Source organism: Gavia stellata, chromosome 3 (genome assembly GCF_030936135.1).
Source record: "Gavia stellata isolate bGavSte3 chromosome 3, bGavSte3.hap2, whole genome shotgun sequence".
In the NCBI taxonomy this organism is placed as follows: Eukaryota; Metazoa; Chordata; class Aves; order Gaviiformes; family Gaviidae; genus Gavia; species Gavia stellata.
Genome location: NC_082596.1, coordinates 98,137,987 through 98,160,364, shown reverse-complemented (window position 1 = coordinate 98,160,364; position 22,378 = coordinate 98,137,987). Strand labels below are relative to the sequence as shown.

The following is a 22,378-nucleotide window of genomic DNA, read 5'->3' as shown; positions in this document are numbered from 1 at the left end:
TTTATTTTGAAATCTAAACCAAACAAGAATCAAATTACAACTTTAAGCCAAGCATTCAACAGAAGCATTGTTTATTACTGGCCTGTAATTCTGAATTATATTGACTCATCCCACTGATTTTCTCCATACCTGCCTTAAGTTACATTTTAGGATAGGACAGATCCACCTTCCTAGAGCATCTTCCATGAAGAACAAAGGAAGTACAGCCATAGAGAGCTGGCTAACAGATAAAAAGACAGACACTTCAGAAAAGCATCTCACCCCTGGTCATTGTGATGTCCTCCACCTCAAACTTGTGATGCCTCTTCCAGAACATTTACCTCAAAGTTTACAGTATTAATAGAGTACATTTACATTTCTAGCAAAGGCATGCTTGTTCACCAAAGAGTTCCAGAAGACTAACATTTAGTAAATTCACCTTAAAAACACCTCCAAGTAGTAACTAGTTCTATCAAGTATAAGCGGCAGACAAAAACATTTTTAAGTTACAAGTCTATTTACCTTGCTTCAGGAGTTAGATTTACTTCCCCAAAAGCCAGAGAGCACACTGTGCAATCAGTATACTGTAGCTGGCTGGCCAAGAAACACTCTGGACATGATCACACTGCCACTAGGTATCTTCATTCCATCTGTATTTATTAAAAAATATTTACATATTGATCACTATGCTATTAGCTGCTTTAATAGCATCTTTACATAGAAGAGGGAACGAAGAACATCACGCTAGGATGGGGGAAGAGTGGTAAAATGTCTCTTCAAATGTCTTTTTTTTCCCCAAGCTGTCAGAAGTGAAGAAAGTTCTCAGACTGAGTGTGCTGGAGTCCCACAGTGTGTGCGCCACAGATCAACAGCTTTGCTGACAATAGCGTCAGTGTTATCCTGAGGAATCTATAAAAGATCAGGCCAAGATGCCTTGTCAGAGTACTTTATTTGGACTCATTTGTTTAAAATAAAGGTTTTAAATTTCCAGTGCAGATTTTATCTCTTTACAAAAAAGAAAACGAAACTAGAATCCCACCTCCCTGCCCTACCATCCCACCATCCCTCAGCCCTACATGCACCATACTACCTCCAGGTTTTAGACAAAAATCTTTTATTTACAAAACTAAGATGACCATCTCACACTTCATACATTCCTAACCTGACATCAGGCAGAACTTACACTGGCCATCCATGACGACAAATTTATCTAATCTAACTAACCTAGGTTACATTGGGATCCTACAACCCTGCTGCGATGCTCGTTACTATTCATAGAAGGAAAGGTCAAGGTCAGGGTCAGGTTCACGATCCCATCCTTACATCAACAGAAAACATACCTTGAGTCTATAGATTCACACTCAGGCAAGGAGCAAAAAAGGTCCCAGAGCTTCCAGAAAAATTAACCTACCCTCATCTGCACTTACTTTCACAGAAAAACCCTTTAGTATCATAAGGAATATTATCAACTCTGTACAAACATAGATAACACATTCCCCAAAGCCTAAAAATCATTTCATTCTATGAAAGCCTTACCTCCTGATAGAAAAAACTATTCTTCTCATCCCTGGTACTACTACACTATTCCCAATAATGTAATGGCATCTTAAGGTATGTTTGCAACAGGCTGAAACACACTTTTATAAACCATAAAAGGTAATGCAAAGCACAATAGAGTACTTACATTTTCCAAAAACTGTGTGATCTTTTCTGCAGTATTTAGTGCTATTATCTTCATTTTAAAGGTTAATAGTATCTCCACAGCAACAAAAACAAGAATCTTGCAGGACCCACTAATAACTTTGTCCCAAACTCTACAAAAAATGAGAAGAATCACTAAACATTATTGTAGTGCTTATCTGCTTATTTATCTGCTAGAAAAGTCTTTGTACAATCACCTTTTCCCAGATTATTTTTCTGAACAACAGCAAGGTATTGAATTATTCAGGTCAGGGTAAATAAAAGACATTTTATCAACTCCTAAATTGGTACAGAGCAGAGTGACGGCAAGCAGTAATGTATTGATATGGTGTGTTCTTGTTTAGAAATGGAACTGTTTACAAGCTCAAATACAAAAAGTGAATCTTGTTTTAATAGCCTGAACTGTGACAACTATTCTGCAGTGTCTGGTAAAGGTGAGAATTTGTCCTAGTGCAAAAAAGGAAACAAACTTTATTAGCACACCTAATAAAGACACTCTTCAAACAGTTACGTAGCTGAAAATTCAGAAGGATGTAATACTGATACTACATCTCAAGAAGCTAAATATTCCAGGTCATTGCTGTATGAGAAACAAATACGATATATCAGCAGGATATAATCCATGATCTTTAAATTAGAAACAAGAAACAAGTATTATGTCTTTCAATTCATCCCCCTGTGCACAGACTCTCTCGGAGTTACCTAAGCACTCCTACCACTTGTACGGAACTGTACCTAGACCTCACAGTTTTAACAAAAGCTGAAGGCCAGGTCTCCAAAGGCTGCAAGTACTTTAGCAACAGAACTTCGATGAATATTAAAAGGGATCCACACTACTAAAACAGCCTGCAACAATTTGAAATCATCCTTCAGCCAGCAGCTCTATCTCAGGCCCAACTCAACAGACTCGGGATGAAAGATTATCCAAAACCAGTGTGAAACCATCTGTCAGATGGCAGCTTTTATGGGCTTGCATTATTTTTAGGTCTTCAATTTTAAAAGCTGTGTCAGAAAGACTTTCTGAGGATTACTGTTCTTGCTCTTTTTGGGCACTCGTTAGAAGTGTTTCTCCTTTCAAATAAAAACATGGGAGACAAAGATCACATACTATCCTCCATAATCTCTGAATACAGTAACACTAACTGGAAAACATCTGCAGCCCATCTATAAATTCGGATTTACGGTGTGCTTCTTCCAAAGACAACTCAATTTTTATATGACCTTCTCTCTCAGAATAACTTGCCCTTCAGCCTGGAGTGCCAGGAGAACACAACGCAGGCATACCATGAACTTTGACAGCTGAATTGAAGAGTTGGTGTGACACCTTTAAACAAGGAGTTAAGAAGTGAGAGTCCAACAAAGAGCCATGAAGGTGACTAAGGGACTGGAGCATCTGTCCTACGAAGAAAGGCTGAGAGAGCTGAGGCTGCTCAGCCTGGAGAAGAGAAGGCTCAGGAGATCTCATCAATGTATATAAACACCTGAAGGGAGGGTGCAAGAAGCACAGAGCCAGGCTCTTTTCAGTGGTGCCCAGCGGCAAGACCAGAGGCAACGAGCACAAACTGAAAAACAGGAGGTTCCCTCTGAACATCAGGAAATACTTTCTCACTGTGAGGGTGACCGAGCTCTGGCACAGGTTGCCCAGAGAGGTGGTGGAGTCTCCCTCCATGAAGACATTCAAAAGCCGTCCAGACATGGTCCTGGGCAACCAGCTCTAAGTGGCCCTGCTTGAGCAGAGGGTTTGGTGGGACCAGATGACCTCCAGAGCTCCCTGACAACCTCAACCCTTCTGTGATTCTTTGTGAAAAGCTTTTATAACTCCTCATGTGGAATGCTTGCTGCTGTTACACAGTGCTTATTCTTCACACTGTGACTCAAGTCAATTCTTTGTCAGTTACTTCACTTTCTATTCACATAAGTCTTTTGACACTATTTTCACAACCTCTCCATTCATCAAAAAATTTAGACTATAATTTAATTTACAATGAAGAAATGAGGAAAAGAATATGGAAAATCCTCAGGACTATTCTTACAAAAGAAGGAAACAAACAAAAAACCCACATGGACAGATGGTAAAAAACAGCACTGCCAATTTCCTTCCCCTTTGCAATTTACTTTGAATTCCCTGTCTCATTATGATTAAAAAATTAATATAATTCCCATATGGGCAGGAACAATAAATAATCCAAGATGAAAATCTTACTGCTTCCTTTGTGATTCAAGCATCCCAAGACAAGTGACCACTGTAAATATCACACTGATGTTGAAGTCAGGTCTAGAAGCTTTAAGCAAGGCTATGAGAAAACGAAGATCACATTCCAGTTCCACACTGTACAGGTCATCCCTGTTTAACTGTAATACATTTTCCCTCACAAACATATCTGTTCAGAACCCAAGAACAGCTCTCCATGTGTTTCACGGACATCAGAACTGTAATTATGAATGACAATACAGAGAGTAGCAGACCTCAAAAACAGGAAAGAATTTTTAAATATTAAAGCTCATGTTAATTCTAATATGAACTTACTAATCCTAATATAAAATACCCAGCCTTGTTTCATTATTTTGCTTCCAAGTCTCCTGACTCCAGTTTCCATAATTACATTACAGTAGGTTACATTTCATGCTCAGAAAACACTCTAATGCTTTCCTGCATTATTTAGTCTGATTCCAGAACAAATGTTTTAACAATGGCAAAGCAGATGCAGCATCTAAATCACCAGTGCCTAACAAATTTTGGAAGAGGGTGCATAGCAAAGTGGATGAGTTGTCAGCACTAACCAGCTGTGCCTGCTGCAGTATATTCCCCCCTTAACACTTCCAGCTATTGTTACTCTCAATGCAACTCCACCAGCAACAGTGATAGGGGCATGAGTGTGTGACACTGTGATAAACAGACCAGCACTCAGCACCTTGTCTCTACCAGTAGAGCCAGGAATGGCAACATAAACTGTGTCAGAAAAGTGTTTTCTTAGAATGGAAAAAACCCACAGCAAGGTCAAGGAAACACATATTTTCATTATTCTATTCTAATATAGCAGCTTTATACATTGTATCTCTATTGATGATAACATAAGTATTCTACTTCTCCTTTTAAATAAGTCAAGTATACTGTCAGACTGCAATTTTTTACCTGCTTGTTGATACTCACAGAGATGGGAAAATTCTAACAGAAATGTCATGCAATAGTGCCTATAGCCCTCCCTACTCAGGAATGCTGAAAAAGAAAGTATAATCTAAATTCATTACGGTTTTTGTGACTATCAGCCTCTGTGAAACATAACAGTATTCAATTAAGCACAGGAACATTCTTGTACATGTATCTTGAACTGTGAAATAATACTAACAACCACAAGGAAAAATAAAAAGGAACAGGAAGCTATGAAGGTAAACAGTATGCCAAGGATTATGCAAATGAAGCTATTCACTTTTCACTGGGCTTTTTCTGTAGACAAGATACCACTTACTCTGTGTGTGCATGTGTGTGAAGAAATGGCATTCTCAAGGCAGTTTCTGAGGTTCCGCAACCACTACAGTGCAGTAGTATACAAAAAGCATCACAGCATCGCTACTCTTTTTCTGAAATATTGTCATTAATCTCACAGCTTTTCCCCCTAGGCTCCAGGGTAAGCACACTCAACCTTATTCCCTGCTTCTGGTCCTCCACTCATCCAGGCCAGAGATGTTTAAAGAGAACCAATGCTTGCTCCTCTGCCTGCACTTCTGGGTGTCCTTCCAATGGTAACTGGGGATGGAGGGACACGAGGAGGCTCACATTAGTCTCATCCTGATGTCACATCATGATCTTGTGCCCATCTGTCTCCAGAGCTGGGAATCAACTCAATTATTTAGGCAAAGGCAGAGTTAAGTTTCTCTATAGTAGTAGCCCACATGCACATTCTTATGCCCTCCCACTCCATAGTAAATTTAAGCATTTTTCATATTTCCATTGTGTCTGCTAACAAACTACTTATATTTTTACCACTAGATGTAATTTATGCAGGACATGGAGATCACAGATGTAAAACTACAGAAGCCATATATTAACGCATGAGGTAGTGCCAGTTTGAAAGGCAGTCATAAGATTTCAGGAGAGCTACCAAATACTTTGCCACAAACAAGTTACCAGAGGCTAATAACCTAACACCACCCCATCAGCTATTACAGTCCTGCTAATGCCAAGTCTTCAGCGCAGAATACAAACAATGTTAGTCAGGGGCATGATACGTGATTGGCAACATTAGGCCATAAAAAATGCCTGGCTTATTCACAATTATATCTGCAAAGCTGCACTACTTCTCTTGTAGCTGGATCATCCGGGGTGACAGTGCTGGAACAAACTGGCAGTCAAAGTGCCATTTTGCCTGTAGAGCTGAAGCCATAAACAGGACACCGAGCTTTAACAGCAGGGCTCCCCGGCTGAGGGCCCACACAGCACCATTTGAAAGCTCTCCATGCGCAGGGCTTACCGAACAGATGACCAGATACAGGGTTGTAGAATTCGAGCAAACAGGGCAATGGTGAGTATAAAAACAAAGGTGTGATCCAGTTCTCTCCCTGTTTCAGAGACAAGTAAGCCTTTCTGTCCCTCTCAAGCCTGTGTTACAGGCTGCTTAATGTTCCAGGAAGCGCCCTTTCTATATTCCAGGCGGGATACAGAGCCCTGACGATACAGTGCCTCCGAAGTGGCCAGTCTGCTCCTCTCTTTTACCAGCGTGGCACCTTTGGGAAGTTTGTTAAGAAGCTTGTCACATAATACATCAAATGCATTAGGGCAAGCAAAGACACTGCATAAGCTCAAAGGAAAAGTTTCTACATGAAACCCGTCTATATACATTTTCCAAGCCCATTTAAATGAAACTGATACATAAATTTTACCTATGATATAACTAGGAGAAGTGTGCTATAAAGCAGTATTTATATGAATGACAATGCCTGTCAGGAGTAAAGCTGGTATTGTGTAACTCTATCTCACCATTATTGGAAAAAATTTCTGAGTAGCATATACAAATCTGTACACCTTAGAGATAAAAAGAAAACCATGAAATTTATATTTAGCTGCCTGGCAGAAGACTACAATTTATAGAACGCAAGCAACCTCTCTAAGAAATACAGTGCTAAATCATAAGTTAAATTAAAACATAAAAGACTGAGCTCAGATCATCTCTCACTTGACAAAGAAAAGTAAGTAAAACCCACAGGAGAATTGGAGACCTGTTTTCATTTCTCAGCAGTTCGAACACTGCCATTTGGATACATTTCAGATAAGCATTCAGGCTTCTAGATTCTAATCCAAACTGAATCTCCAAGCATTAATTAAGTTCATCTGTCACATGCTACCCATGAAGTATGTTATTTCCCTAGCAAATGAGGACATTATTATTACAACTGAATAATTCAGAAACCTAAACTGGCAAGAAAAACTGCACTTTTATCATGTTCCCACAAGAACTGTTGGGAAAAGGGATTGCTGTGCCATCAGAAGTACCAACACTGAAATTTGTTTTTACTCCAGAGTGATACAAAAAGCCAGTATTTTCAACTTTTCCATGGAAAAAGAACTATTTAAAAATCTCAGGTCATCAAAATATTCTGTTTCAGTAAGGTAAAACAGTATATGAAAATGCTAAACAGTACACTAACTAGACAAAACATTCTATATAAATCGTAGAATCATAGAATCATTTAGGTTGGAAAAGACCTTTAAGATCATCAAGTCCAACCATTAACCTAACACTGCCAAGTCCACCACTAAACCATGTTCCTAAGCACCTCATCCACACATCTTTTAAATACCTCCGGGGATGGTGACTCAACCACCTCCCAGGGCAGTCTGTTCCAATGTCTGACAACCCTTTCAGTGAAGAAGTTTTTCCTAATATCCAGCCTAAACCTCCCCTGGCGCAACTTGAGGCCATTTCCTCTTGTCCTACCACTTGTCACTTGGGAGAAGAGACCAACACCCACCTCTCTACAGCCTCCTTTCAGGCAGTTGTAGAGAGCGATGAGGTCTCCCCTCAGCCTCCTCTGCTCCAGACTGAACAACCCCAGCTTTCTCAACCACTCCTTGTAAGACTTGTGCTCCAGACCCTTCACCAGCTTCGTTGCCCTTTGCTGGACACACTCCAGCACCTCAAGGTCTTTCTTGTAGTGAGGGGCCCAAAAGTGAACACAGGATTCAAGGTGCGGCCTCACCAGCGCCGAGTACAGAGGCATGATCACCTCCCTGCTCCTGCTGGCCACACTATTTCTGATACAGGCCAGGATGGCGTTGGCCTTCTTGGCCACCTGGGCACACTGCTGGCTCATATTCAGCCGGCTGTCAACCAGCACCCCCAGGTCCTTTTCTGTGGGGCAGCTTTCCAGCCACTCGTCCCCAAGCCTGTAGCGTTGCATGGGGTTGTTGTGACCCAAGTGCAGGACCTGGCACTTGGCCTTGTTGAACCTCATACAATTGGCCTCGGTCCATTGATCCAGCCTGTCCAGATCTCTCTGCAGAGCCTTCCTACCCTCGAGCAGATCAACACTCCCGCCCAACTTGGTGTCATCTGCAGACTTACTGAGGGTGCACTCAATCCCCTCATCCAGATCACTGATAAAGATATTAAACAAGACTGGCCCCAGTACCAAGCCTGGGGGAACACCACTTGTGACCGGCCACCAGCTGGATTTGAATCCATTCACCACGACTCTCTGGGCCCGGCCATCCAGCCAGTTTTTTACCCAGCGAAGAATGTGCCCATCCAAGCCATGAGCAGTCAGTTTCTCCAGGAGAATGCTGTGGGAAATGGTGTCAAAGGCTTTACTAAAGTCTAGGTAGACTATATCCACATGATATGAACTGATTCAAAATGGTAGAAGTTTGAAACTAAAGAGTCTGACAAGATGAAATATGAAATAAAAATTCTTCATCTAGATTTTTTTCTTTTACGCTATCAAGATGACACAGCTCCATAAAATGTTCAATTTCCAACAGAAACTTAAAAAAACCCCGAATCTTCCAATAGCAAAACTGCTCTGATGAAAATTCTTCTTTCAGCTCTAGTTCTCAGCCATAAGACCTAGTAGCAAAATTAAATCACGTAAGATCTAAGTAAAAATATCTCCTAGAAGATATGCAAAGAGGTTCCAAATGCAGTAGTTTGCAAAAGCTATTTCAGATCACAGAAGCCTACAGAAAAAAAGACCTGAAGAGACTGGCAAGTCCCAGGTACAGCAGTCACTTCTACTGACAGTAGTTTAAGTTTTAGGGCATTAAGTTTCATACAGAGAAAGCACAATGAAACAAAGTCAATCATAACCTGTTGAAAGTAACCTACAAATGCAAATGTGAGAGATGCAGGCACACCATGTATGTTTAATTGCTCTTAAGGATGTAACAAACACTTTATACATGCTTACATTATTTCTGTAGCCAAAGAAGTAGTAAAAGCTTTTAACCATCACATCACACACAACCACTACACAGAGATGACTATTTTGGAGCCTTGTAGGTGCTTGATGACAAGAATTTGCCATGTAACAATTACCGTGCTGCACACAGCTAACACCTAAAGGTCTACTACCAAATCCTTCAGTTCTGGTTCAAAATTTTTTTTTCTCTCAGACATATTCCTTGCCAACAGTAAAATATACAAAACCTTAAAGACCATGGTATGACAAGACTAGAGAGCATGATTTCTAGCTTGTTCCCTAAAATCCCCTTATTTTCGTAAGGGCAAACAAAACATTTTTAAAAACAGCTGTTTCCCACTTTCCATCATGAAATGTGAAGTCCCAGATAAACAAGCAAGATAGCATTCACTGTTCAGGTTATGACCAACTTTACCACCGTGAAGCATTTTCTACAAAGCATTTTATAAAGCTCTCTGTTTCCACGCTAGGTTCCTGTACAAGCCATTAAAGTCCTGGAGGTGCTGGAGTAAATGTTCCCTTGAACCTTGTTGCTTCTCAAAGTTTTCAGGCACCTGAAAATGAAACCATTGTTTTCTTTGTGTCATCTCCTGCTCAGCTATTAGCAACTCTTATTAATGCATTTCTGCTTCTCTACATCTAGCTTGAATTTTCTGCTTTCCAAGTGTTCTCAAGCAGCACAACTACAGAAATCATACAAGCTTCACTTCAAAAGCCCTTCAGTGAAGTGCCATGCACAAGAATTTTCCCCTTTTAAAAGCTGGACAACCTATTTCTAACTGTAGAATCCTGATGTAATGCACTATTTCATTAACTTTGTAATACTCAACCAGCCCTAGTACTTCTTAGAAAAAGCATTCTGTCATGGTTTAACCCCAGCCAGCAATATAGGGCCATACAAGCTATTATGAAGAAATTTAACTCTATCCCAGCCAAAACCAGTACACATTCCCAAAATCATTTTCACCTCATGATAATACAGTATTATAATCACTCCCTACGCAAACGATTTTGGTTAAGAAGCCTGAAAACTGACTACCATTCAGCTATCTATCACTAAGCGGGGATTTGGAGTTTTAAATCCTAGGAGTCATTAAGTGTCTAACAGAATCAGCCGCTATATTTAACACCATTCTTTTCCATGCGAGAAATGATCACACAGAGATTATCTTGCGTCAGTAACAAGTGGAATCAAACCCAATTTTATCATTTCTAAGTCAACAAGAAAGTTAACGCCATAATCTTACAGATAAAATAAGGAAATCTCTTTGCCTGCTAGTGATGACAAAAAGCTAGAATTCCTATGTAACTACAAACAGAAAGAAAAAAGAGAACTTGCCTCTGTAAACTGGACTCAGGTAAACAACCTGCAAAACACTTTTTAAACCAAAGATCGTAAGGGAGTTTACTCATTGCAGCACATGCTTTCAGATGCATTAGGAGTCTGTTATCTTCAATGTTCAAATACTGCTCCAGAGTTTTTGGCTGAGAAAGGAATTGGAAAATTTTAGATAACTCACATAAGAGTACCCTCCATAGTTAGCGCACACTGTAAGACAAGAAATGTCTTAAAAATTCAATTGGCATAAAATAACATGTTAAAATAATGAACATGCATTGTTTTAACTAAAACCGTCATGTTCCAAAATACAAGTGTTGCTGATTTTTGCAATTAGCTAATTAACTACTTAACTAGAAAAACAACCTCAGGTTCCTTAAATTGCTGACCACTAGCAGAACTTCCAAAATATGCAGTATTCCCTAACACAAGGAGGTGTTTGAGAGCTTAAGGCAATGCAGAGATTAAAGTGCACTAATTACTGCTATCTTCACAGGTAAAATTGAGTTTCATTCACCTCAAATCTAATTGCCTTAGCACACATCAAAAAAAAAAAAAATCTACACACAATGAAGCAAAACCCAGAAAATTAATTCTGAGAGTAAATCCCTGTGCAACATTAAAAGCTAGACATTGATTTCTTCTATAAAAATCCAAAGTATTTAGAAGCATAAAAATGTGGATAATTCTCATTTTGTTTAAATTATAATGTAACACAACACACATTCAGGAGTACCTTTACACTTTTCAGGAGTACTTTTACACTTTTTGTCATAATTCAGTAAATAGCTAATGACTTCAGCTGTCAAAGGGAGAAAACACTTCCTTTGTCCATATTCTAACATCCAGAGTCTTGGTACAATGTTTGTATTAAAACAAAAACTTAGGGATAGAGACACATGGCACTCTCTACGTAGTGAGAGCACATATTTTCTTCAAAAATGCTCCTCTGTCCTTTAAATGGAATTACAGAAATTGGTGTAGTTGAATATATCACCTCCAGCAACATGAGGTAGGTTTAAAAAGTATTTCTTACTTACTACTCCGAAAGAGTAACAAACAAAGGACGTGTATAATTTTCTGCAATGCATTTTCATTCAGTCATTGCTAGTGCACAGGTACTCTGATACTTTTATCCCAGTGGATATTGTTAACTAAAAAAGTTTCTTACCTGTTAAGACTATTTGAAGAATTACAAAAGCTTTTGTAATTTTGATAAGCACACATTTTCTTTAAAATCAAATTTTAATTTTATAAACCAGTAACATAGAAATTAAAAATTAATATTCTATGCAAGCATTTAATTTATCGGTGCCAAAAGAACTCTGTTCCACTTTTTATTATAACTTAATTTGCAATATACTGTTTTTCTGAAGACTTAGTAACCTGCTCCATTTATAAACAAAACAATTGTGCTTTGTCTATCAACCAATGAGCAGCACATAGATGCCAGAGATGCAGCCTAAGAAGTGGCAGACATACATCAAGATGTTCTTAGCTTTGTACATTTTTAATTGTTTAAAATAAAGAAAATTCTTTAGTGACCAATTTGTGAGAAATATAATTCAACTAGATACAATGTAAACTTCAGCTAACCTAAAAAGAAAATAAGATGTAATTGAAAACTACCATGTAGCAAACAAAAACAATTTCTAATGTTATGTTAGACAAAGTGTCCTACAGGACAGCACAATCACAACACAAAAAGCACTCCTCCCGTTTTCTCAAAACAGTTGGTGAAACAGAATCCCAGAGTGTCACCTCTGACGCTCCACTTGCCTCCATATATTTGGAGACTCTGGCTTTCCATGACTGGCTCTCCTCACAAAGAAAAAAAAGTGTTTTTTTTCCTTACCAGTTGTTGTATTGAATCTTTGTGCTTACTGTTCAGCTGATTCACAAAGCAACTGACAAGCCAATAGCATTCTATAGGATCCTCCACCATTTCCTCCATTGCTTTAGCAATAGCAAGAAACACTTCATCTTCAGGTTCCTGGAAAACAAAGCCAAAAAAGTGAACTACACCGAAGTATTGGACTATTTGATTTACATTATTGTTATATTCCTTCTCCCTATTATTTGGGAAAACAAACTGGAACCAACATACACAAAGAGCTGTTCTGACATTCATAAATAAAACACTGGGCAGCAGCTGCATTATGGTGACAGATACCTACTAAAGCAGAACAAGTAAGACCTGTCTTGCTTTTAAAACCAAAACAACAGGAGTTTGGAACAGCTCTGATTCAAAGTTCTCAAATGTGATAATATTACATCCTAACAAGGTAGCAATAATCCTACTTCTACGCCCCACATTTTTATACTGCATAGCAGCAGAATTTTTCATCCTATTCCTTGCTAAGGGCCAAACAGGCCCTTCAAACACCTTTGTCATGGATGTTACAGTTACTGGAAAAAAATAATGCAGCCATGAGCTGTATGCCTACCTTCAACATACAGAAAATAATTTGGTTTGATATAAACATCTTCCTAGAGACCAGAAGTATGTGACAGGCACGCCATCATCTTTTCTCCTGAGGATATACTTTCCGAACAGAAGTATCAGCATGCGTAAACCACAGTTAATGGTATGACTGACCACAGGGTAGATGGAGGCAAACTAACTAAACCAGCCAGACCTCATGCCAACAGCTAGCTCAGGAAGTGTCTGAACTGGGAAGATGCAGAAGGAAAGGCTCTATATTTGCCCTGTTTCTTACATTCTTCCTTATGCGGGCAGTACTGCCTACATTAGGAGGCAGGGTAACAAGCCAGATACGTATCCACAGTGTGATGTACTGTAACCGTCAAGAGCAGTAAACTATAGTATCACAGGCTTTTGCACAGATTACAACTCATGCAAAACGCGTGCATAGTCTAAATACTACTGGGATATGCCTCTACTACACAGACTGCTGCAACACACACATATCCCTACTTAAAGTCTCTGCTTTCAGATGCACAAAACATATTTAGCAGACTTCTGTGACTTGTGACTCAGACGTTTCAAAATATCTTTATACTCCCTCTGCCTCCACTATAGAACATCTGCATTACTATCAAACAGTAACCTCTTACAAGTTTAAGGGGACGGTTACTGCACTGAAAACAGGCTGGCATAAAGAGAAAAAATGCTTTCTGCAGCAAAACAAACATAAGTTACAGGACTAATAACTGCGGATCTGCTGAACACCATCTCTGTGAAAGCCCATGACAGTACTGAGAGCAGCTAGTACTCCGGCATGCACTGACAAAACACTTGCTCAGAAAGCGATACTGCTCAAGAAGGGATGAATTTTCAGCCCACTGGGTCATGTGCCAAGGTCAAGGAAATTTCTCTATAAGAAACTTGCAAGGTAGGATGGCCATGTTCCTAGGCAATGGTAAGGACACGAAAACACTACCCCTCCTCTGACAGGAGAATCCTGTTTGTAATCCTCCAGTCCAAAATATTACAGATTTTTCCATGTTAACTTTGTTTAACCTTTTTTTTTTAATTTTTAATTTTTTTTAAGTTCTTGTGTCAAATTTTGTTATTATAGACGAAAAATAACAAAGTAAGCTGGGCTAAAGTGAACATGGATAAATTAGAATAAAGTACAGGATAAACTTCACTTCAGAAAGTCCCATAGCTCCTTTCATCACCTCCTCTTTCATAGAGGCTTATAAGATCCACACATTGTTTTTATCATCACACTATAGACTTATCATCAAAACACAGACTCGTTTACCCATATGTGAGTACACTGTAAACTACAGAGTACATGCATTACCTGACAGAAGCCTGGATCAGTTCAGACTAACAGAAAAAGGAAGTCAGCACATTAAAGTCTAGATTTAAAAACAAATAATTGAAATATATTATGTAATTTGCAATAAATCGCTGCTTGTACTGGCTCTAAATTATCCTTGTTCCAGGACACTTAAGAATCTATGAGCTCCGATACGATTAGATCATTTTCATTTCAGTTCTTTAAAGAAACTGAAGTGTACTAGAGCACAAAAGACTTGAAGCCTAGCAGGCGAAACACACAAAAGAGATTTGAAGGCATAAAACTTTACATAAGTACTTAGGGGAAGAAAAAGAAAAAGCACTTTGACTAAAATCCCTTATTTTATACTAGTACTTCTCTGTTTTCCATTCACCTTACTTTGTCTATCTACGTGCATTTGCGGGGCTACTTGCAATTCAGTTTCTCACAGGTTTACAGTCTGAAGTTAAATAAAATACAGTATTTAAAAGACTTAAAATGACAACTGACCAATGGAAAAGCCAAGTTTCGAGGCAATTTTCCTGATTCCAGTTGATGTATGCGGAGGAAAACATCTACCTGTGGGGTGGAATCATTAATAAAACGAATTACACGAAGAGCATGGTATACATCCCAGTACTGCTCCTTCCGGTACTTCATCACCAAAGCATGAGATTCATGGTGAGGAGGAATAATTCCTAAAAAAAAAAAATTAGGAAGAATAAAAAGATAAGCGACTGTAAAGAGGAAAAAAACAGAGCACTCTAACTCCCTGTCCAAGGGATCTGCTTAAATTCAACTTCTACTACAACTCTAGCCTACAGAAATGTAGGACCTGGCACTGCAGTTTGTTTACAAACTTGGTCAAAGAATACAGGGAGAAAATTCTACAAAATTGGAAGTCAATGGACGAACACAGCACTTTGGCATTATATTTATAAAAATAAATTTCATATGTTAACTGAGCATAGGAAAAATCTATGCTTAGAGTATTGTTTCTCAAGCTCTTCTACAAGGTTTTCACCAACACTAACTCTTTTCTATACCACATCAGTGTGCTGATCAGAAATGTCCTTGTTGGGATAGATGAAAAATAATTTCATTGGTTTATTCTCCCTCTCCCAACAACCCTTCTTTATTTTTAAATTATGAATCTTACCTGTTACTTGTTTATACCTACGTGTAGTTTTTAATACAGTACTAGTGGCATATTTGTGCCTAGCTTCCATTTATTTTGGAAACAAAGTGGATGCAGAATGATTTTTATATACATTAGCTGTTCATGTTCTTGAATTCTACATTTTGTCTGAGATGACCAGAGAATATATACATGCAACTAACTAATGCAAAGATACTGTACATTCCAGTATTATTTAATTTACTGTTAGATCTCTGCCAGAAAATTCTTTACTCACTGTATCATAGATTAATCCTCTCTAAAACAACACCCAGAAGCACAATCGATCACATAAGTTTTAATCTGTAACAGATTCAACGTAAGAATACCACCCAAACACTTTGCAAGGTAACTTTTTTTACTTTCTTAGCACAAGACAAATATTTTTTCTAGTTTCCTAGGAGGAAAAATAAAAAAGGAAAAAAAGTATCTAAGTAGATAGGCAGAGAAAATTAAACTGTTGATGAACTCCAGAAGAGATGCTCAACATGTCACTCAATCCTTCCCCTCACTCAAGACTCAATCTTGCCAGGCACTGATGTTCACAACAAAACTATGACAGGCTTCAACAGAAATAAGATCTTGCATACACCAAAGCAAAAAAATGCCATTTCCATATCACTAGTGGAGCAGAATTTTTCCCGTTGTAGAAACCCATGGGAACAAAATATTCTTCAAAAATCAGCTCTGAAACAGGCTACCTGCTGCTTTTATCCCTCATTTAAAGAAAAAATTATTCCTGCCAAGGCTGACTTTTTCTAACAAGCTAATCAGACAGAAAATTATCTTTTATTTTCCAACTGCAAACCTCTCTGCATTTCAAAAGCTGGGACAGAGCAAGAAATTTTTCACGTTACGCAAAACCAGAGTCAACATCATGACTTTGTATGTACATACTGCCAACTGCTTTCCTCAAATACAGAAGATTACCTTAGGCAGACAGAAAAGAAGCTTAAACAACACAGGGATGTCTAGAAACCATCATGACTTATACTTGAACAGGCAGTTAATAGAGACATCGCTGACATACCATGTAACCTAGGACAGCACCAAGCCTTGGTATGTGTCTGAGATAGGATAGAATCCCTTTTGTTAAACTGCCAGCAAAATTATTAACATTATTTAGAGGAGATGTAACACCTCCCACCAGAAATGGATTGGGCTGTTGTTCCAATCATTTAGGGAGAGATATTTTGCACTGCCCTTCTGAATACCAGCTTTCCTAATGAGTGTAAGCACTGAGATGCAGCATAAGAAAAGTCCTTGTACCTCTGTTTACCCAAGGAGTACACAGAATGACAGTATACATACTTGAAATAAATCACTCTGGGTTTAAAATACAAAATCCTTTAAAAAAATCAATATAATTTTCCATACAGTTAATGCAGGTGGTGTTTTGTGTTACCATATGATTCACAAACGATCATATTTAAAACAGTCAGAGACAGACCACTGGCTCTGCAGTGAGCTACAAGTTTGCCATTATAATTGTGCTGAAGGATCTTGTACTGACTCACTTGTCCAAACTTCCTACACTATATTTCCTACTACTAATATTTTAAAGGATGCTGACCATTTCACCAGGGCCCAGGGTACAAGAATATTTTTCAGCCTAAAATTAGTACTCTAACAGGAGATGCTTTTATCAAGTAGGATTACTCTGTTAGTTCAATGATCAATGCCAAGAACTTCAAGTTTTATAATTGGATCTTGCATCTTCTGTGCACTGTTCATTTACTACTTCTCCAAAAAAAAGGCTTACAAATCAAAATAATCAGGAATAGGAAGCCACAATTTTTAAACTGTAGAAAATTGAAGGTGGGGGGGGGGGGGGAGAAGAAAAATAATTAAAAGACTGTTTAAAACTCAGTTAAAACTTTCTAATACATTATTTCGAACTCCAGACACCGTAGCAGAACATGGAGACCAAGAAGGGAAACAGAAGATATCTACTTGAACGTTGTTCAAGATCACGGCACAGCTTAAGATAAATAAGCATCCTAAAACAGAGAAAAACTTTTGTAAGATACTCATTCTGAGGTAGAAGTCACCAATCTTCCTGACTCTGAATCACATGCCAAAATCTTCATATGAGAGATATATATGGGATCTGCATCACATATTCTGGAAAGCCAAAGGACAAAGAAGAACTAGGATAATTCACAGACAGCAAAAGACAGCTGCTTCCAAGCCAATCTGCAGACTGATGCTGCTGGTCTCTCCCTGATGAAACAATATTTCGGGTATCAGCACCCTTTCTGCCAGCACAGCCCTTGTAATACAAGACTGAGCATGGGGAGCCACACTCAAGCTTTTCAAAAGTGGCACAATGCTCCACCACCAACAGTATGGTAAATCACATTTCTCTTCCAGAGATTCAGTCAGACGATGTACCTTCACACTGTTTGGCAGTGTTTCTCTACAGGCAGCAACTCTAAGGGAAACTCTCCAGATACCTTGAAAGGGTCAGAACTCTTGGACATTCCACAACCCCTCCTGTCTCAAAATGACATGACCTCACATCTAGTAAACCCAACACACTTGACCAGTTACTGCAAAATCATTAGTACCTCTGAATTAGTCATCTGACTAAAAGACTCCAAGGAAAATAGAATCTATTTATAGGTTTTTTCATGGTTTCTGGGGATACCATAATTTGTCTCTGGCCTCATAACTTCTTCAAAGGCAAATACAATTTAAAGTCAGAAGCAAAACCAGAAGAAACCAAGATTTTATGGAACACAAAGCTTCTCTTTAGAATAAACATCCATTCCATACCTTTCCCATTTTTTTTTAAGTTTAATCACAGCTTTACTTCAACGTAACTGTCTGTTATTTTAGGAACAGAACTGACTATCTTATCAGGCATCAGTGACTTCTTATAATCCACCTTTCAAATCCGTTTTATACATTTACTTGGACAGTGTTACAAAGTCAAATAGAGAAATACACTCTTCTAGGTACACGTCAGCAAAAGTTCTCAAAAACTATGCATAGAATATTGTTTTGTAATTGCCGCTGTGCATCTTAGGTAGATACAAAAATAGGCTAAATACATACCAGTAAGCAAGTTAGTACAGAATAATCCATGTCATCAACTCTCCAAAGGAAAAAAAAAACACCAGAAAAAATACACCTTCCTACATACTCATTTCTACAGAGGATCACAGATGTTTTATTTCATACCTAAAAGCACTTTCCACACCAGTATACGATACATGGATGGGAGCGGAAACCTTTGACTAAACGTGCAAAGCTTCTCAATATCTGTAGAGAAATAAAGGAAAAAAAAAAATGAAGGTAAACTTAAGTATAATTATAAATAGGTTTGAGTTTCTGGTCTACCCAAGTATGACAAATCCTTAGCTGCAGATCGAAATCCCTACTTTCACCACATATTATCAACAAATGCTTTCACTGCTTCAACTGAGAACAGAATGTGCCCTGTAAACTGCAGCAATTTTGAGAAATATATACGTTGGCTTGATTTACAATAAAACTACCCTAGGTTTCACCAAGAAGAAACTGTACCATTTTTATAGACATTCTGTAAATCGTATTGCTATGTCAAAACAATTAAGGGCTTTGTTAAAGGGACAATATTTATCTTTCTGTTCTGTTAGAGACGTGGCACTCCTCAGGGAACAACAGCAATAACAAAATCTTCATTGTTTTAAGGTTAGATGGAATTAACAGCATGAGACGATATATTTTCAGATTAAAACTGCTTTCATTAAAAAACTTTTAGTTTCTTGCGTATAGAGAATGAGAGAAGGAAAAAAAAAGGAACAAGTAAGCAGACAAACCTATAATAGTTTTAAAAACCAGATTTTCAGATCTTTGATACTCAAAGGACTGAGAGATTAGTGGTAAAAGATGCAAAACTTAAATGAGTACTACGCACAGCAGCTAAACATTTTCTATTATTCCCCCCCCCAGCCCCAAATCACCGAAGTAATAGAGGAAACAGTGAAATCAACTTGCCCAACCGGTCATCTTTTAACAGAATTTCCAGTGACTTCTTTTCTTCAACTCCACGAAACCCCACTTTTTCATAATACACTGAGCGAAAGTTTCTCTGAGAGTCATCAGCCATGATTGATTCCTTCTGGAGAAACAGTAATTCCCCTTAAGACTTACAAGAATACATTCCTATTGTGTTAAGGTCAAGTACTTTCGCACACTGATAAAAGCTGACTGCTTATGTCTTTATAGTATTAATAAGCCCTACAGAATATGAAAATCTACCAAGATTTTTTTCATTGTATGCTAACAATCATAAAAATAACTGAATCTAAACAAGGTCTAAAGATATCCAATTTCCAAATGAAACACAGGGATTTTTAAAAACTTTTTTATTCCTGTAATGAATTACGCTACTTTTCAAAAAGTTAAAAAAAAAAACAACGCTGGAGAGACACTTAGTCTTTTATGGGATATCGTGTATTTCAAAACCAGTATAAAAAAAATACAGTTAAGAGTCTCACAAAATTTTGGGTACAGAAACCCTAATCAAGTACGACTGTTACCCAGATAAGTAAAATCGTCAGGTTTCATACTCACCAGACAAGGTAACCAGAAGCAAGGGCAAGCCAATGTTAGCCTTAGTAGCACAGGGGTGACAGGAAAGAAAAAGGCTAGGTGCGTAGGTTTGTTCGTAAGTTGCAGATTTGAATTAAATGTTCACATTGTTATCAGGTGCTGTAACAGCCACAGTCTTGAGCTTGTTATTCCAGTACTAAAAAGAAATAAATGCCTCATCCCTATACTGGAAACAATGGTAAATTGCAGTGAGTACTCTGTGTTTCATAACAAATGTAATTGACATTTCAATTCACAGAATCACTAAGGTTGGAAAAAACCTGTAAGATCATCAAGTCCAACCATCAACAAACACCACCCTGCCCACTAAACCATGTCCCACAATGCCACGTCCACATGTTCCTTGAACACCTCCAGTGATGGTGACTCCACCACTTCCCTGGGCACCTTATTCCAGTGTCTCAGTTCAACCTTCTAAATATCAATTAATTTTCTGTCCTCTGCAGGCTTGCAAATATGAGAAGGTTCTGTTTTGTAACTCAAAGGACTAAAAACAATCTTAACTTTTATACCCAGTGACAGCAGCAGAATTTGGAGAAAAATTATTCGAGTGAGGAGCAAAGGGTGAATGATGCGTTGAAAAGATTTTCTAGCTAAATTCTTCTTTTCCTTGTTGAACCACAGTATGCATCAGGAGCCAAGCATTTGCGGATATAAACAAAGGCCACAATTTTGCAAAAAATGCACATATTTAAATTTGTATACCCACTAGGCCTATTTGCGTTTCAGATTAAGTCCATTTTTAGTGCTTTGTAGGATCAGGGCCAAGACCAGACAGAAATATATAAACCAGCAAAGGACTGAATTAATGCTTTCTGAGATAGGTCGGATACCATCTCAAAACCAGAGAAAAAATATTTATATTACTTGCAAGACATTCCAGTTGTGCGCTATCCTTATGCAAATGGACATGATGTTCATGTATCGTGCATTTAAGGGTCCAGTGATCAGACTGTTTACTACTTACATTGCAGCCATGTCTAAAAGCAGACTGAGGATGCTATAGACACTCAGCTACATTTAAAATAATAGAAAATTTTAAAATATTAATTTAATATGTGCTATTTTGAAAACACTTAGGCCATACCACTTGTGGAAAGCTGACAGTAGAGTCACAGAACAGAAACAATAAATATAATCTGAAAAATAACAGCATGATCTATAAGAAAGGAATGCTATTTTAATAATTTTAAACTGTCACTATACCAGCAGTACGTATTTACTCAGTGGAAAAAAGGAGGAACGCTGTTTCCTCCCTCCCTCCAAATTTAGGATATATATTTTCATGCTAGGCAAACAACCAATGTTCCAATCTTTACCGGTATCATCAGTGAACTGGAAAAAGGAAGGCGGAAAATAAATCCCGACAGCCAGCTCACTGGAGGTGTTCTGTACAAAACAGTTCAATTAACTCATCCTGTCTTCAAAGATTCATGCATTTTTGGCCTAATCGCATTTTTCATCACATTATTAAATTTCAGGCCGGGTGATTTTAACAGCAGCAGTATATAAACACTTAGTGAAGAGCCAGAGATGATGCCAAGAGGCTTCTGCCCACGTACAAAGGCCCTCCCTGGCACCAGGCTCGACTTCGGGCGCAGCCCTGGCAGGCCCCCACCCGGCCCCGCCACCGTTCCGGGCTTCGGGGCTGCCAATCCCCGGTCTTCCTTACGTTCCCAAAGGAAAACAGGGATACCTTTGGGCACAGGATCGTTTACCCCCCGGAAATCAAACCGCGAGTTGACGGCCACCCCTCTCCCCTCACAGCCGCGCGTCCCCCTCCCCTGGGCAAGGCGGGGCGGAGACAGGGCACCCCTCACACCCTCCCTCCCTCCCTCCCTCCCTGCCCGCGCACAGGCGCTCGGGGGCAGCCGGTCCCCACCGGCGTCGCCGCGGGGCGATGCGAGATGGGCTGGGGGAGTGCGGAGGGGCAGCGGCGGAGAGGCGCGGGGCAGGAGGGCCATGTCACCCGCCACCCCGGGCAGAGCCGCGCCGGGAGCTAAGGCGACCGCGAGGACCCGGGGAGGAGCTCGGGAAAGGGGATGAGAGCGGGGCCGGCGACAGACAGCCCCGCCGGTAGCACCGGGACCCCACCGCCGCCCCCCGGCACCTACAGCAGGCGGGCGCGGCCCGCGGACGCAGCCCACACGGAGCGGGCGGAGGCGGGGGTGTAGAGCGGCGCCGGGGCTCGGGCGCATGCGCAGGCCGCGTCCCGCCCCGGCGGCGGGTGCGCGGGGGGGCGGAGCGTTGGGTGAGGCCCCCGCCCGCTGGTAGGGCCACGTGCTCAACGGCCGGGGCAGGCGCGCGCGGGCGGGCGGCGCAGGCGGGGGGCGCGGGCCGGCGCGGGCCTTGACGGTGTCGGAGGGTTCCCCCGTCCCTCACACACCTCGGTCGTTCTCCCCCCCAGCCCTTAGG

General features: G+C 39.7%; 1 protein-coding gene across 3 annotated transcripts; it reads right to left on the bottom strand.

The window, feature by feature from the left end:
- Window positions 1–625: 625 nt before the first annotated feature.
- TBC1D7 (TBC1 domain family member 7) lies at window positions 626–22,107 on the bottom strand. Of its 3 annotated transcripts, none has more exons than XM_059815389.1 (9): window positions 22,078–22,107; window positions 19,925–20,129; window positions 19,346–19,469; window positions 18,548–18,628; window positions 14,695–14,882; window positions 12,288–12,425; window positions 10,433–10,578; window positions 1,664–1,793; window positions 626–888 (listed from the first exon to the last, which is right to left on the bottom strand). In XM_059815389.1, the coding sequence occupies exons 3-9, from the start codon at window positions 19,455–19,457 to the stop codon at window positions 802–804; spliced, it is 882 nt and encodes a 293-aa protein (XP_059671372.1). In that variant the 5' UTR covers window positions 19,458–19,469; window positions 19,925–20,129; window positions 22,078–22,107; the 3' UTR covers window positions 626–801. The 3 variants fall into 3 exon arrangements, with proteins under 3 accessions (XP_059671372.1, XP_059671374.1, XP_059671373.1); XM_059815391.1 differs by having other exon boundaries at window positions 19,346–19,466; XM_059815390.1 differs by having other exon boundaries at window positions 19,925–20,099; window positions 22,078–22,089.
- Window positions 22,108–22,378: the final 271 nt, after the last annotated feature.